Source organism: Nuphar pumila, unplaced genomic scaffold (genome assembly GCF_984573655.1).
Source record: "Nuphar pumila unplaced genomic scaffold, dmNupPumi1.hap1.1 HAP1_SCAFFOLD_1901, whole genome shotgun sequence".
Taxonomy (NCBI): Eukaryota; Viridiplantae; Streptophyta; class Magnoliopsida; order Nymphaeales; family Nymphaeaceae; genus Nuphar; species Nuphar pumila.
In genome coordinates, this window is record NW_028323785.1 from 1 (window position 1) to 16398 (window position 16398).

The following is a 16398-nucleotide window of genomic DNA, read 5'->3' on the forward strand; positions in this document are numbered from 1 at the left end:
AGATAATTTTCAGACTCCATCACCTAGAATTTTCAACTCTTCTAAACAGGTATGCGGTTGTCAAACGTTTGATAATGTTGGGTAGATAACCATGTCCGCCCACTTGACAGATACGGTTATGCTGGTCTCTCCGTGATTGTGGACTTCACGACGCCCACCATGGCTCCCCATAAATGCAGTGCGAATGTGATACCAGCCATTGCGGCCTAAGAACGCTTTGCAATGAGGGTTCGTTTCAGCGTGGGCGCACCCGTTACGACGCTGCTCTAGACCCGTTGCAGAAGACAACGGTTCAGAGCCACAAGTACCATGCTGTGTGCATCAGCACACCCGCGTGGTTATGCCGCATGCCCTAATCGATTGCATGCGAATCAATTCGCAAAAACCCATGAAGGAACCATAAGATACGTGCGTGGACAACAATGTATCGTTTTGTCTACCTCCAACTGCATCCGCGCACCTCGAGGAGCGGTCGATAGCCATGCTTGTGACGAAGCAGCTGTTGATGAGGATGTCACCGAACCCTCAGCAATCTCCGCGAATCCGTACATCGTTTCCAACTTCACGGCTCTGCTAATGCACCTAGTTCCCCGTAACTTCGTAATGCTGTTGCTGCTGCTGCTGCTGCAGAAGGAACCATGTACATGGGACATGCAACCAATGAGAGCTCTGCGCATTGTTCAAGGTGGCCTGAGAATGGACGCCTCGCAAGTATTCAACTGTCGCATACCACTCTGTCGTCTTAGTCAAGAATAACAACATATATACTTTCATGTCGTGAATTGGGTGCGTAGGGTCGAAAATGCATATTCCAAGATAGTAACTCGATGAGTCAGCAGTCAAACTCTGCAGTAGAACGGCATACCCGAAAAAGATACGGGCACTCGGGGTTGTTAGTCTTCATGCTACTCATGAGCATATGTATGACATTCACCCAGATATGTGGAACTGAGGCGCAAAGGTAGAGGCTGGAGGCAACCCTAGGGTATTTGCTTTGTCAACATGACACGTTGAGGCTTCGTCCTTAGGCTAAAGGAGCAGAATAGCCTCTTTGGTCGTTGTTCCAATGGTTAGACTTTTAAGTGCCCCGTCGTTTGCTGTGCTGTGGATTATTGGATCATAGCAGCTGAAGAGCTAGAAGATGCAAGTCCTTTGTTGAGAGTAGCATCTTTGGTTCGCAAGGCAGCCGAAATAGATGAGAGTATGGTCTGCGTTGTCGTGCGGACGTACTGGGGACACGGTGCAGATGGAAGGGGCTCCCTTGTCCAGTTACTGCAGAGCTTGCAGCGGCAGAAGCATAAAAGGTAACTGCGCCTTTCTTATACTGAGTGATGCCAAATGGTTCATCGTATGCGCCATTAATACTCGTTTGTTATTTCTGTCAACCTCGTCGATCCTCTGTGCAGGTGGGAGGCCCTTATAGTCGTGATGGATTCACGACCGTTCGAGGACTTGTCGCAAATTGTGAGAACGTTCCAAGATCCTCGGGTGTGGTGTATGCGGATTGGGTGTGCGCCACTTAAAATATTGTTAAAATATTGTGCGCCTGTCGCTCTTCGCACCTGTGGCCACTCCCGCTTCCCAGTTATACGGTGCCGAGATTTTCTGTTTCCGCGCTTCCATTTCGTGAAAGATGACCATTTCGCTCTCATTCGTCGTCCCTCAATCTTGTCCAATAACAGGCTTGGCTACATGGTCACCCCCTCAGCATGTCTGACAAAAACTGTGACGCAGGGCGCCAGCTTGACCCTTTGCACTGTGCACCCTGCTGTTTATCTGGGCATGTCTGCTAATAAACGAGTCCGAAAAGTGTAGATCGATTGCAGGTGAGCCCAGATATGACTCCGAAAACTCCACAAGGACACTGGGCCTCATTTTATCACAACCGATTATACAACCTCACAGACGAAGCAGCACGAGGTGCGTCGTTGCAAGAAATGACCTTCACCTGTTGACGTCAGTGTGCCAGTTGATTACTTTACCTTTGTCACAATATAACCACAACAATCCGCAAATCTTGTTACATCACTAAGGTATCTTCACACCAAGTCATTGACTCAGTCAAGCATGTGACAATAACCGCTGACAGCATCATCATCCAAACTCCTTCGCTCTTGGAGGCCCGGCCAATTGAGCTCTTGCGTCCGGATGTTAGCGGCCCCCAATGTACGTGTCAATGTGAGTCCTGTTTTCGAGTCGAGTTCCTGACGTGTCTGCATCTATCTGCAGCTTGCCCGCCCGATTCTCAATGGGTGGTGTTCACGAACGGAGACAACATGTACCACGAAGATGCGTTTACGTACTTGGACAAGTCGTCTGCGGATGTGGTGGCCTGGGACTTCTACAGCCGATATCAACGGCCGACAGGCGTGCCATGCACCCGCTTCCAGGCACGGCTTTGTTTCGTCTCTCTGAACGAAGTTCCCGCTCTTGTTGGGTGGCCTTGCGCCTTGCAATGATGGGTCCCTGCTCACACAAAAGCCTCATTATTGTGGTCCAGATACCCAGTTATTATTATGGGATTTGCTCTGATGGGTCGGAAGCTGACCGGGCATCCCATTGTTCCCATCTTGTGCATTCTCTTGTTCTACAAGTACCACGCTCGACGTCAAACTGTCCCACAGCGATGCAGCGTTGCGAGCAATACAAAGCAGTAATGGCATGGTCGTCCTTGTGTTGACGGTTATTACATCGAACATAGTGTACTTGGCAGCAGTGTTTTCTTTTGCGCTGTGCGCAGATGAGGTCCGTTTGAGGCCTCCTTTGCGAGGCCGAGAGAGGAGAGGCTGCCAATTCGACTGCCTTGCTGTTAAGCAAGAACGGAAGCTAGTTTGCTGTGTTGCGTACCTTGATTAATTGATTTCTGCAGCCCTCGTGCAGGCAGAGGAGCTGGCGCCCCCGTGCAAGGTCAACCGCATGAAATTCTGCCACTCGGATCTAGGCGCCGTGGCGTACAGCTGGCCCCGCTTAGTCAAGGAGAATCGCAGGTTCGGGGTGCTAGATCATGGGGGTACATTTACGGGACAAGATGGCATCATGACTGAGAGAATCATCAAGTCTGGGTGGCAGCTGGATCACGCTGAGGGCAAATGCCTCTATGACCAAGGCCCCAGCCCTCACTCCTGCATTCGCAATGGAGGTGTGTTGCTTTTCAAAGTTGCTCTTGCTGAAGAACCTCTAGCTGAAGAAGTTGCTGTCGCTTTTCAAGCTTTTCAAAGTTGATGTCGCTGCTGAACCTCTAGCTGAAGAACCTCCAGCTGAAGAAGCGATGGTGAGGTCAAACAAACGACGCCCCATTCTCACCTTGCCGGTGACATCACATTCTGCATACCGCGAACCGCATGTGAGATGTTGATGGGTTGAGATGGCAAACACCACAGAGCTGAGGGCGCAATGGATATCATGACAACCTGAATGACCTTTCCACGCCACTTTGCAACAAACAGGCATAGCAACTGCTTCAATCAAGATTGTCTGCCGATTAGATTCTGTTCTTATATGACACAGTGATGCATTGCAATGGGCAGGTCAATGGCTTACAATGCGCACCTTATTGAAACTCAGGCCTAGCTCCATGGTCCTATGCCCCAATGTCGATTGGGGCTGCCCAATGCAATGTTGGTCTGCGCCATAGTCAGCGATTACTGCAAGCTATTCAAGAGGCTTGCTGGAAGTGCGGACATGCTTGTAGGGGTGTGGGATGAGCGCACAGCAGGCAAGCCAGAAGACTTTGGGGGTCACTGCATCTCCAAAGCAGCAGCCAGGGTCGCACTTTCCGACCCTTCCGTGCAAGCAATTGAGGTCACTCTTTCGAGCGACGGCAACTTTCGCGGCATCACTGGCGATGATGAGGAGCCAAACCTTGTCATCACGTGTATCCGCCCTCGAACGAATTTCCGTCACATGCTTGCAGCTGTCTTCGGACCTACCTGCACGGAGGATATGGATAAGCCCATCGTCGCCGAGGTGGCACAGGTGCTCGTCTTCGCTTACACAACTCCATCACAATGACAGTCTTGGATGCTGGCTTCCTTTCGTTGTCGCGGCATTCTTCGTGAAGGTATCGCTGTGTTTTTATAGGCTCTTGTGAGAAGGCTTGGTGGGTCCGCATACCATAATCGAAAAGTGCGTTAACTATTCAGTTGTGTCACGCTGGTTGTGTTGAGAGGAGCCATTCGTCATGCCTGATCTGTGCGTTGCAAGAGTTGCCCAAAGCCAATTACGAGGCAAGATGCGATGCTTTGCAGGAACGAGCGGAAGCCGCACAATCCGACGAGCATCCACTGCAAACCAACGCTCGGGACCCTGTGAGGGACAAGAGGACGGAGTGGTTTCAAAAGCACTACCGAAGGCCACACGCACCTGTGCCAAAGTTCCCAGATACGCACGAAACCAAAAAGCGTGCGCGCTGGTCACAATCTGAACCATCCGAAGATCAGAAGGACGAGCTCTAGGACTGGCCTGCACTCCGCTGGGCTTGGCTTGTCTCAAGTACGTCGATTTCAGCATCATGGCTCCTGAGTGGATTCTGAGAGGACTTGTGATGTCTGATGACCACCAGGTGATATGGGATGGGGTGGGCTCACGTTTTGCGTAGTTGCGGCGATATATTTGAGAAGCGCCGCATGGGACATACGAAGTGATCTGTCTCCATGCTCCATGACTCCATGCTGCAATCGAGGGCTGCTACTCTGCAAAGCTGCTCTGATAGTGCATGTACACTGAACCTATCAGCTATTGTGCCATGCGTTTGGATATGGACAGTTTAAGAGGTCTGCAATGCATTGGGAACCGCAGTCAATCTAACTGATGTAAGCATGTACCTCTGATAATGCATATCATTTCTGCCATCCGTGCTGTCATCCGTTGCGTGTGCGCCTGCTTGAACTCCAAGGAATCCCATACCTAGACTAGCTATACACCTAAATAAAAGTGCGCCTGGGGTAACATATCATGATGATGTTGGCTAAGAGATGATTTGCCGTGCTGAAGTGTTTCATGTCCAATGAAAGGCAGTGTCTCCTGAAGCTTACGCTCATCATGTTTTTAACCGTGTGATGTGATGCAGGTGTTTCACAGTGACTGCCTCAGAAGGCATTCCAAGTCTGGGGGATGGAATGCTCCCCGAGGTGGAGTTGACAGTCTACGGAATCGACTCATTGGTTTTTTTTGATAGCGTCGCATCAATTCCTGGACAGCACCCTTGACTGTCCCGGGGGAGGGATGTTTGATGGGGTTTGTGGTCTAGTTCATGCAAACCTTGTCATCTTGTGCTTATGGGCGCAGGATATCTGCAACAAGGGCATGCTGCTTGAAAGAATCCATCCTCCAGCTCCACATGCGAAGTAATCAACATGCACTACAAGTTATTCTGGCTGATTTGGCCACCCGTTGTTCTTTGAACTTGACCCGGAAGAGAGTGTTCATGTATGCCTGCCTGTCGTGTCGTACCTGTCTCCAAGGACAGTGTATTTCCATCGTCAGCAATGCCACTGGCCTCTATCCTCTGAATTGCTTACTGTCACGTTGATACCAGGCATGCATAAGAGACTGCCATGCAGCACTCATTCAGGATCAAGGTCATCACATCAGGACATGCAGGCCGATTGGTCAACATGTGACACACATCCTCCATTGTAACACCTTCAATCTCTGCCTAGACACACTGACTACAGGACACAAAATCTCCCATTGCCTGGAATGCCATGGGAAGACAATGCAATCTGGATTTGCTGGACCCATTGCAAGTTGGAAAAACTAAAATCCCTAAGAAGAGCCCTCATTTTGTGAACGCGCTGGTTGGTCAAAGCGCATCCCCGTTGATATCGTCATCTGCGAATAGTTGATGGATCTATCCAAATTCTAGAAACGTTGGAATATGCACACTCAGAGTACGCTGCAACATTTTGGGGTGACTTTGATGGAAAGCATATCTTGATTGGAGCTACAATGCAGAAACTGGATAAATATCTAGAGGAGAAACTGAAAAGTCACACACGACGGCAACAAAAATAGGAACAGTCGCGCGCAACCAACCCAGGCCAAAAATATGATGATATGGGGTCATGTTCCTAAGGGTTCTGATGGATCGCATGAGGCAAAGGACAGGCACCAAATACTTGACATGGCCACATGATGGGTTGCTGCCTTGCTGAATTTCACACACATACTCGGCTCATGACAGCCGATTGTGCTCATCACCCACTCAGTACATCGTGATGTGCAAAATCACAATCGCAGAAACCATCGCGCACGTGCGCTGGGAACCGCAAGCAAGCAAGGGTTTCCCATGAGACAGAGCCTTGTGACTCGTTTGCTGACCTGATCTTGACAAGGCCTCATCGCATGCACCAAGACAGGCAGCATCGCTTAGCGAGTGTGGAGGGAGTTAGGGTTGGCGCCCATGGCGCCCCAGGTGGGTTTTCGTGCGGAAACCGCCTGACGTTGCGGTGCGGCGATGCTGCGAGGAGTCTTGGTTGACACAACACGCGCCGGACGTGCTTTCGAGCTGCTGGGTGCACGGCGGGCGCTTTGGGGCTGCTCTTCGGTCTTTGTTGTGGCTCCGTTCTTTCTGGAGGCCGAGCCGGAGTTGGCCATCGCCTTCTTCTTCTGGTACTGCTCAAACTTGCGCAGGTAATCTTCGTGTGACGCCGACTTGTTACTGGTGGCCTGCATACTGGAGGCTGGTGAATACATGCATGGCGGGCATCACGCCGTCTGGACACTTGATGTGGCGGTACAGGTGCATGTCGGACACATTGCACCATGCACTGCCTGCAGATGTCGCCATGTGAATGCTGCCAATGCACAGCAGGTGTTTTCCGCATGTTTTGCGACTGCCGCGATGCTGAGGCAGAGTGTGTGCTTCTGGGGCAGAGCATGCAGGCTGTGAAGGCCGCAGATGTTATCAAGTTACCCGTGGTTTGCACAGACTTTATGTTTTCGCTTCGGGACTGGCATATGAAGATGTGTGTCTGCGCATGCAGCATGAGATCAGAGCGAGAGCCTCTCGGAGAGTGTTGAACATGCACACACCGTGGAGCTGCGCGTGACAGAGGTGTCATGAGAAAGGCTGCTCAGGTTGCGCTGCAGGTGCTCTGAGGCATACGCCTGCACAGAGGTGCTGGTGAGCTCGGTGCGCTTGTACGGCTGCTCGTACAGGGAGTCCATGATGTGCTTGGCCCGGGGCAGCTGCGAGCCCTCAGCGGCTGCAGCTGTGAAGATTTGAGAGCGCGTGATGGAGGCGCTGCGGCTTCGTAGTCTCCTGTCCTCAAAGTCCCTATTGAGCATGGACGTGGCCCTTTCGGAGACCGGCGGTGGCTGGACTGAAAGGCTCCTGCCGAGGCCTGGACCGCAGGGAACAGCATTGGTTTCATGAACACACTGGGAGGCTCAAGTTGGCGCGCTGTCAAGTAGGCTGTGATGCAGCATGAGCTGCATGGTTTGAAGCGCGGCCGCAAGTGATCTTTCAGCATCCGAAGCATCCACAGGGGGTGCAATGCGAGAAAGTACTGCTTCATTTCAGTGCAATGGCAGCCACACAAACTATGGACTCGCACTGAGTTGCATCAGCACATACCTGCGCTCGTGCGGCTGGCAGGCATGGGTTGCCTGCCCGTGACATGGCCATGGCTGTTGTAGTCGATGTGATCGATGCTGTCGAAGCTCTCGATGTATGGCATGCCATCTTTCGTCCTGAAGACGTAGCTGTTGGGCCGAGCGGGTGTCTGGCGGGTGGATGCACGCGTCCTTGGATACGTGTCACTTTCGGTCAAAGCGCTCGAGTTAGATGGTCCGTCGGTCGAGCTGCGGTGTGTGGTGTTGCCTTCGTCGCGGTCGCTGCGGTGCGTTGTGTTACCGTCATCGCGGTCGCTGCGGTGTGTGGTGTTGCCCTCACTTCGTTGCGTGGGCAGGGACCCTGACGATGAGCGGTGGCTGATGTCATTCTGCGCTGTGCCTGCTTTGCGTGAAGTGCCCCGGGTGGTGAGGTTCTTCGTGAACAGGTTGAGGCGCTGAGTCATCGTGGGCTTGCGGTCGGGAGGGGAGGGTGCTTGCTCAGTTGGGAGCAGCTTGGGATGGGGAGCCGTCTGCGCAGCTTGGCGCTTGTCCACCTCCTGTGAGGATTCTTCGGCGATTGCTTGCTGCTGCGACTGGCCTAGGTGGGAGAGGTTGATGTGCGTGGGCGGCTTGGGATTCCATGTCATCTTGGATGGGGACCAGCGCCTCGGGGTGATGTTGTCGGCTAGGAACGCGCGAACGCGTGCCGCGGGCGTCTTTGGCGCCTTTGTCGCATCGGGGGGGGACGAGTTGAGGACGGGCTGCAAGTTGCCGGACGGAGAGGCGCCCGCTGACGTGGTTGGAGTGGTGGATTGCCGCGGTGTGAGGCGTTCCCCGTCGTCTTCGATCGTGGTGAGGGGGGGCGGGGCTACCGTCGTGTTTTCATTCAGGTGGAATACTGCCTGATATGGGGTGTCAAGGCTCACGGAGCAGTCCTGCACGCTCTGGGTGTCCTCTGCTTCACCTGCTACTGGGTTACGCATCCCGCGGAGTGCGGCTTGGTCTGTGTAGGGTGGCAAAGGATTGCTGGTTTGAGGTCTGGGAGCAGGGGAGGGCTGCCAGATGGGCTTTGTCGCATCTGACGGGTCGGTGAGGTTGCCTCTGTCTGGGCTGGAGACGCCAGGGTTGAACGTGGTTTGAGGCCCGCGGATTATCGCGCCCTGGTGCTGCCCGTTCCGAAGCAAAGTAGACGGCGTTCGGTATGCAGAAGCCAGCAGCGAGTTTGTGGATGCGCTGCCTGCACGTGATTCCACACATTATGGGTGCTTGTGACGTAAAAGAACACACAGCTGATCGGGCAGGGATGCTCGATCTTCTGCCACGAAAGACGCATGTACATACACAGGTGCGTATACAATAACTGCGGCAGGCAATTGTGACTGTCGACAACTTGGAATGACAGCTTTGCTGCGTCTGTCAAAGAAAACGGCGCTGGTTCGATTGTCGTGGTGCAACACTGAAGACAGGCGGCAGCGCACCAGAGTCGGAGGACATGGCGCGCTGATGCGGGGGTGTGACCATTCCAATTCCCGATTCTATGGCTGATTTATGGGGAGTACTCTTCCCATCCGACTGCCCCCGCGCAGAGTCGTCGAGGTCGCGGATGTCTGGCAGAGAGCCTGAGAACCCGCTATGGGTCGGCATCTCAGGGGTGGGGAGACGCTTGTCATCGCGCTCAGTGTCTGGCTGGATCTCCATGGAAGGAAGGATGCCCATCGAGTGCAGGGGCCTGCTCCGGATGGCAGCTGGGCTCATCCGGTTAGGGGTCGCTGGACCCTGGGAGCGGCTGCCGTGGGTCGCTGAGCTGGATTTTGATCGCGTGGATTTGGACCGCGTCAATGGCCCCCCCCCCTGCTCCTCTGCGAGCCGGAGGCGCTCCTGCGCCTCAGCCAACTGCGCCCTCAGGCTCTCCTCCCTTGCCTGCACACGCTGGCCTATTGTTCACGCCACGAGGGACGAGCACGTGTGATGCTCCGATGCACAGCAGTCCGTTGCAAAGCGAAGCAACGACGTCCCTCGAATGCAGGTGATGAGGTATCTGCTTACAACACTGACGCATCCACATGGAAGCCTGTGTTGAGTGCGATCCACACGGACGTGTAGTGGTAGTGGTGGCGGCGCTGCAGGCACGCGTCCGGCAGGCACAGGCGCAAGGAGCGAGAAAGCTGTTATTGCAGGGGCACCTGTCGACGACAAGGGGGAAGGAGCGATTTGTGCGAGACAGCCCGAGCTGGTGGAGGTGGAATAGGCTATGAGTCGGGTGAATGTGGTGCAGGTTCCTGGGCATGCAAGGTTGTTTGGCTAGGGAGTGTCACGAATGGTGAAGGCGTCTGTCTGGGCAATGCGACAAGCGCGGAGGGTCTTCGTGGCAGAGGGTCGAGAGCCCCCACTCTCAAGACAGCGCTCGCGCACGCCGCACGCCCGCAGATCTGCTTGAGGATATGAGAGCAGCAAAGCTGTGAGACCATTCTAGGTAAATGAAGCAGCTTTAGGAATGCGGCAAGGCAGGTCCTTCGTCTCACATTGCATGTCTCAGGACAAAGGCGGCAAGTGGCTACGCACCTTGACGGCGGCCATCTCTTTGGCGGGGGAGTCCAGATCGGAGAAGCGGGACCATGCGCGGTCGAGGGGCTGTACGGGAGACGTGTTGAGCTTTTGCCGACGAGCGAGAGCCTCGGACTGCTTGCGCTGTGACTGCTCTTGCAGCAGAGCCTCCTCCAGCCCTCGAGCGATCTCGAGCGCCTGCGTGGCCTCCCTTTCCAGCGCCTTGGCTCGCATCGACTCACGCCTGGCTTCCGCCACTGCGGCTGCTCGGTCCGCATGCGCCTGACTCAGCTCAGATTGCAACTCGTTATAGGCGGCAGCTGCCACCTCGACCTCCGCACGGTGCCGTTCCAATTCGTCCTGCAATGCGAAGAAACACACTCAGACAGACAAACCCAGACACATGCTCCACGGCCGCGATTGGTTATGCCCTTCATTACCAGAGGCTCTGGATTGGTGCTCGCGCGCAACTGACTGTTTGAGGTTGCAGTTGAACACGAACGGAAGGTGCTTCCCCAAATCGGGTTTCGACCCCCATGTTTGTTTCCCAAAAATTCATGCATTGTTGGGTATCTGGAACTGAAAAATCAGAGGGTCTGGCGAAACTCTGGAGAGCAAGCCATCTTATCGGAACATAGCAAACGCTGTGCTGCTTCATAGCTGAGTGCAACAATGCGGACACATTTGACCACGGAGAATGTGAGGCAGACCTGCTCGTGAGCAATGTGCTCCTGCAGTTGGAAGACTTGTTCTGCCAGGCAGTCATTGGCGGTTTGAAGGCTAGAGTGGTCAGCCTGCAGGCTGCCCAGCTGTGACTGCAGCTGCTTCACGTCCGAGGTGCTTGCCACGTTTCGCGTGGCCGTGCCCAGCTCCAAGCCCCGCACCCGCGATGCAAACTGCAGGCTGCACAGACTCTCGCCGGCGTCGTGCTCTGTGGGGTTGACCGTGACGAGCATCAGCACCTTGCTGCCGCCGGATAGTGAGTCCTGCACGTTGAGTATTGTCAGCATGTTGGCAATGTCGAGGTGCCGGTCACAGCCCACATTTACATGGCAAGTACTTCACAGGATCTGTCGTTGTCAGGAATGCACCGGAAACATCGCATACCCACACGCTGTTGATGTTTATCGCGCCCAGACTGAGTAGCACCTGCAACCAACTTGGTGCGTGTAGGTAGAGCACCTGTTTTCATGCAGCTATATGCAACCATTCTCTCACCAAGTGAAGAATATGTGCGTGGTAGCAGAGTAGGCTGCATGTAGCACGACGTCGGGGGGCCTTCGAGCATCCTACGAGAGTGAACAGAGGACAAAGGGAGTCGCAGTGTGTGCTCGCGAGGGTGCTGGAACACATGCTGGAAAACACCTGGGCTGGGAACGCACTTGCAGGAGGTGTGTGAGCTTGGTGTCACGGAAGGGGATATGCGAGGCACGGTTACAGAGTGCAGCAATGCAGTCGGCGAGCGCGGAGAGGCTGCGGTTGATGTACTGAGCCTCGCGCAGGCGGTCGCCGGTGGCGAGGCTCTTAGAGATGCGCTCCGAGCCCGCGAGATCCACCAGCCACAGCTTGGACTCGCTCGTCGTGCCCTGCGCCTGCCGCTCGATTCGCACAGTGATGCACACCAGGCAGTGGCTGCGTGAGCTCTCACGATTGGACGCTGTCTCCGATACGCTGCGACGCTCGCTGCCTTCAGCCAGCACCGCGTTGGCATTCGCCAACGAATGCACTTGCCGCTCCTCCAGCCCTACACAGCCTCATATTGTTGCCTTTCGCTGAAGCCTCACGGTACAGAGCTCCTGAGGCGGGATTGCAGACGCATTGATTGAGATCATCGACGTCTTGCGACCATGCATGCATTGCCGGTGTTATACTAAGCGAGAGGCTGGCTGTGCCAAGGTCCCGTCGATTCTAGCAACAGCGGAAAAAATCGAGCCTCAGCTGATCAGCCGCCAGCTGCTGTATTGGTTGCTATCTGCTGCATTGGAATCGATCATCGGCCACATCAAACGTTGAGAATCGCACCAACAACATACGCGCCCTTGATTCCCCCCCTGACGGCCTTCCTGACCCCCCCCCCTTGAGCGCCAAGCTTTCCGGAGCTGCTCCTACCCGCCCCAAACATGTCTTGCAGCTTCCCCGAACCGCCCTTCGTACTGAAACTGCTGGACGACGCGGTGGGGCTGCAGTCCTGGAGCTTACCGGACGCACCGCTCTCCTCAGAGCCTGCTAGCAAATCGTACACTACATCATTGTACACTTCAAGCATCGACAGCCTGAAGGAGATTTCGGAACCCTGGCCCATGGCCGCGGCACGGCTGAAAACGTCCTCAAGAGCTCGCATGCTCACGCCTGGGTGCTGAGGGGAGCCTTCCATCGTGAAGGTTTTGCCGGAGCGGGTCTGCCCATATGCGAAGATGCACACGTTGTAGCCGTCCATGATCGAGGTCACAAGGGGCTGCAGTTCGTGGTAGATGGCGCTCTGGTCGGCATCCGGGCCAAACACCTTGTCGAAGGAAAAGCGGTTTCTCCGACTCTCCTGCTCGTTTAGCTGCTCTGCTATCATGCGGCCTCCGACCCTGCCCACCAACATTCCTACTAAACATTGTTGTCACAATGCCCACCACGTGAGCAGCAGATCAAGTCACCTCGCCCCTTTCCATGTCCCGCTGGCACCATTCGTACCCCATCACTTGCTGCGCTAAGAGATGGCGCTTGCAACCATGGTCTAGACTGCCAGGCAAACCTCAGTCCTGCTTTGATGTTACAAATGATTAATTCGGCTCTTTCCTGAACTTGTACAGAATTTCGGTCAAAGTGACTGCATCTGGCTCCAACCTCCAACACAAACACGGAATTACGTTCTGTGCATGAAGGATTGGGAGGTTCCGGTTCTGGAACACTCCGGGAGGAAGCTCCAGAGTCTCCTTGGAAGCTGGATATAACGGCTGACAATTTAGCGGGACGACAAAGCGGAATCACAGTTAGACTGAGCGGCATGCAGTGTGCTACAGAAACAGACGACCCAAACATCCACTGAAAATGGCAAATACGCGCATACACACCTGCCGGCCAGGATGTCGACAGTGTTCATAAACTCATCAGTGAGGGTCGCAGGGGCCCATCCAGCCTGGAGCTCGTCAGCAATCAGCGGGCGGCAGCGGCAGAGCACGCGGACGGTCCCCTTGAGGTCCATCATCTGATTGTGCAGCTGCCGGCGCTCTTCTGAGACGGCCACAAAGCGCGCATGCAGCTCATCGTGCTCCTTCTTGGCACACTGCACTGCAGTGGTCGCATCGCGTACCTGCGCGTGCAACGCGGCAGCGTCGTGCGACCGCTCAGCTGCACACGCGCTGATCTGTCGTAGACAAGCCTCCATCTCCAGGAACTCGACCTCAAGGTCTGCGGCGTCCGAGCCAGGTGGGGACCAGCTCATGCTGAACCCAACTGCCTTTGCCGCTTCTGCGAGGCTTGCTTGCAGTCGCGCCACCTGGACGTTTGCAGTGGGGTATCAGAACGTTGGACGCGGCGTCCAGCCGCGCCTGAATGGCATCCACCCTGTGGCGGCCAACTCACAGCAGCATGCAGGGTGCACCCACGATACAACACAGGTGTAAAGGCGCTTGTTCGTTTGGAATGTTCCTCCCAGTGTGCATGAAGGCCAAGCAACCAACATCGCAGCATCAAAATAAGCTGAGGTGCGTGCGCAGTCAACACAGCCCCCCCCATCTGAGTCTACTTCAAAGTTCGATGTTGATTGAGATTAACGGAACCTTTGTCAGCAGCTCCGAACAGTAGTATGCACCTCAGCATGGCTCGCATATGACGTTCAGATGCAATCATGGCTCTTTTGTCTTCACAAACGCATCATGTCTTTTGGATCACTTTCGGCAGCCCTGTTCCTCCCTTTCCCCAAGGTGACACCCTTGCAAACGGGGCACAGCCAGCCGTGTACCTGGGCACACCTTTTTGTTTGTCGGGCCCCATTGCTTTCATCACCGCTGTGCATGGTAAGACTTTCCTAGCAGCCCGTCGATCTTTGTAAGGCATTTGGAGAGGATCTGTGTCTCGGGAGTCGTACCCGTGTTCGCACCATGTGGCTATCTACTTTGAAAGCCGACACTGTCTTCTCCTGCAACGAAAGGTATGCCTCGCGAAGAGCCTCGACTTCTAATTCATGCTCGATCATGATGGAATCCATTCGCTTGCGCAGCATCAGCTCGGAACCTTTTGCCTGCAGATCATGTTGCCTCGTCATGTGCAAGGAGACGTATCGAGATATGTATCAGATGTCGACCACGGCGTCGCAGAAGGCGTGTGAAGCTGGACAAACTCTCAGCCGCCTGAAAGCACCACGATATGCTTCCGGAAACAATTCAAACCAGAACTTTCCTTCACGTTCTGCTTTCACAGGCAAGATACAACAGGGACTCATTGGTAGACAAATCAATGTGGCCGGGAATCGGGCATACTCATCGAGAGTAGACGTCCCACGGGATCGCCGGCACAGCGCAGGTATCAGTTGAACTGTCGGACTCTACCGTCTGCATCAGGTCTTGTAGGCGATCCTCACATACCCCAAACTTCATCTCAGGCTTTTAACCCGAACCCGACGTATCGGGTAATCGTGTCAAAGCCAATATTGGCCTTGACACGATTACCCGATTCGGCTTGAAAAATGGCAACGCCATGATTGTGATGTATGCGATTATTTTGACGACGTGAGGATAGCGTGTCTTTGGTACAGAGGCCGTGCAGCACGATTACACTGCCCGTCAGTACGCGACATGATAGATCACACCATTTGAAGTACATGAATTCCTTGTAATTGTCATTTCATACTGATTGTCAGGAAGCTTTCGTTACTTTGTGGGCCGTGCCTGTCGGACGAAGCGTCTTTGTGCGACCGACGTCAGGAAGCCCAACATTTAGGACGAATACACAACAAAGATGATTCAATTTGATGCAAACATACTTAAACTTCTCCTCTTAATCCTTAACAATCAACACAGAGACAAGGCATCATAGGCAAAACTAATATCCAGGGCCGAGAAGCTGACCCCATGACGCGCATACACTGACGCCCAGCACCAAAACGGCCCATTCCCAAGCCAAGTCAGCCACAAACAGCAGGCAACAGTTCAGTTTCGTCGCAAGCTTGAAAGATGCTACGCAGGCTGAGAGAATGAGTGCGAATGGCCGGTCCTTGCACGAAGTGCCTCGCACATACTAGGTGCGAACGAGTCCACAGCACCTCAGACTTGACGATCATAAGCCAAGCAGAAGGTAACACGAAACATACCTTTTGCAACAGATCATTCTGGATGTTCATTTCATGCTTCGATTGCTCCATGAAGTGCACGAGTTGAAACTCCTTGGCTTCCAAGGACGCCATGCGCGACAAAAGCTGCTGCTGGTCGTCTTGGCGAGCGAGATGGACGTTAGACAGCTCCCGTTGCAAGTGCCAAATGAGGTCTTGCATCTGTCTTGCGTCTTGCATTTGCATCTGTCCGCCAGCAACTGAACTGAGCTCGTTTTGCATTTTGGCATCGCTAACTTTGCCTTGGCTGTTCCATCTGAACAGCAGGTCAGAGACAGTACAGTTGCCATCTCGTTCACTTGAACCATTTCCAGAGAGATGCGGCTCCAGGAGAGTCAGGCCCCCGGCAGAGGCTACATCGGATGCACTGCGTTGTTGCCTGTGTGCGCTGTCAAGGGCGACTGGAGCTGGGATCGCTGGAAAACCAACGAACTGCGCCTCGTCTACTGTCTTCGACATCACATCCACATTGATGGACTGCACTTCCACATCCAGCAGGTACGCAAACCTGGCGACGTGGAACGGGCAACGCAAAACAATACACAAGCTATACAAGCGACCTGCCCCAGAACGTGCACTTGACCACAAACATGAGCTGCAAGACTGCATGTTCGTTTGTCATTCTACGCCGCTTCATTTCGTTTGGCGCGAAGTTCAGTTCCATCGCCGATGCCATCGCAATTGTCGTTTTGGATTAAAAACAGTCAGCGAGTCAGCCTCCCACGACGCATTCATGCGCACAGTCTCAAGTGAAAGGGGAAAACTCGAGGGCGTGTGCCGCGTACATGAGAGAGTCACAAACAGTCTTCATAAATAAGCACCTGAATGTATGCTCCGATGTACACCAGCACTCTTCTTCGGCATCTAGGATTTAACGCGTGGCTACGGGGGCTCTCACGATATATGAAAATATACTCATGCGTTGGACGTGTCACTTCCGTCAAAGGGTGCTAACTGGTGTTTCTTATGCATTTGCGTCT

The 16398-nt window shown here is 54.0% G+C and overlaps 1 protein-coding gene across 1 annotated transcript; it reads right to left on the reverse strand.

Moving 5' to 3' along the window:
* Positions 1-10688: 10688 nt before the first annotated feature.
* On the reverse strand, positions 10689-12691 carry LOC149809001 (kinesin-like protein KIN-14R). The gene is made up of 4 exons (XM_089995045.1): positions 12124-12691; positions 11484-11845; positions 11209-11283; positions 10689-11087 (listed from the first exon to the last, which is right to left on the reverse strand). The coding sequence occupies exons 1-4, from the start codon at positions 12689-12691 to the stop codon at positions 10689-10691; spliced, it is 1404 nt and encodes a 467-aa protein (XP_089851171.1).
* Between the last annotated feature and the right edge of the window lie 3707 nt (positions 12692-16398).

Coding starts and splice junctions, on each gene's coding strand:
- LOC149809001 (XM_089995045.1), bottom strand. CDS start 12,691: ATGTTGGTGGGCAGGGTCGGAGGCCGCATGATAGCAGAGCAGCTAAAC. Junction 11,846..12,123: donor CAAGGGCGCGTATGTTGTTG/GTGCGATTCTCA, acceptor GAGGCTGTGTAG/GGCTGGAGGAGCGGCAAGTG. Junction 11,088..11,208: donor TAAACATCAACAGCGTGTGG/GTATGCGATGTT, acceptor CTCAACGTGCAG/GACTCACTATCCGGCGGCAG.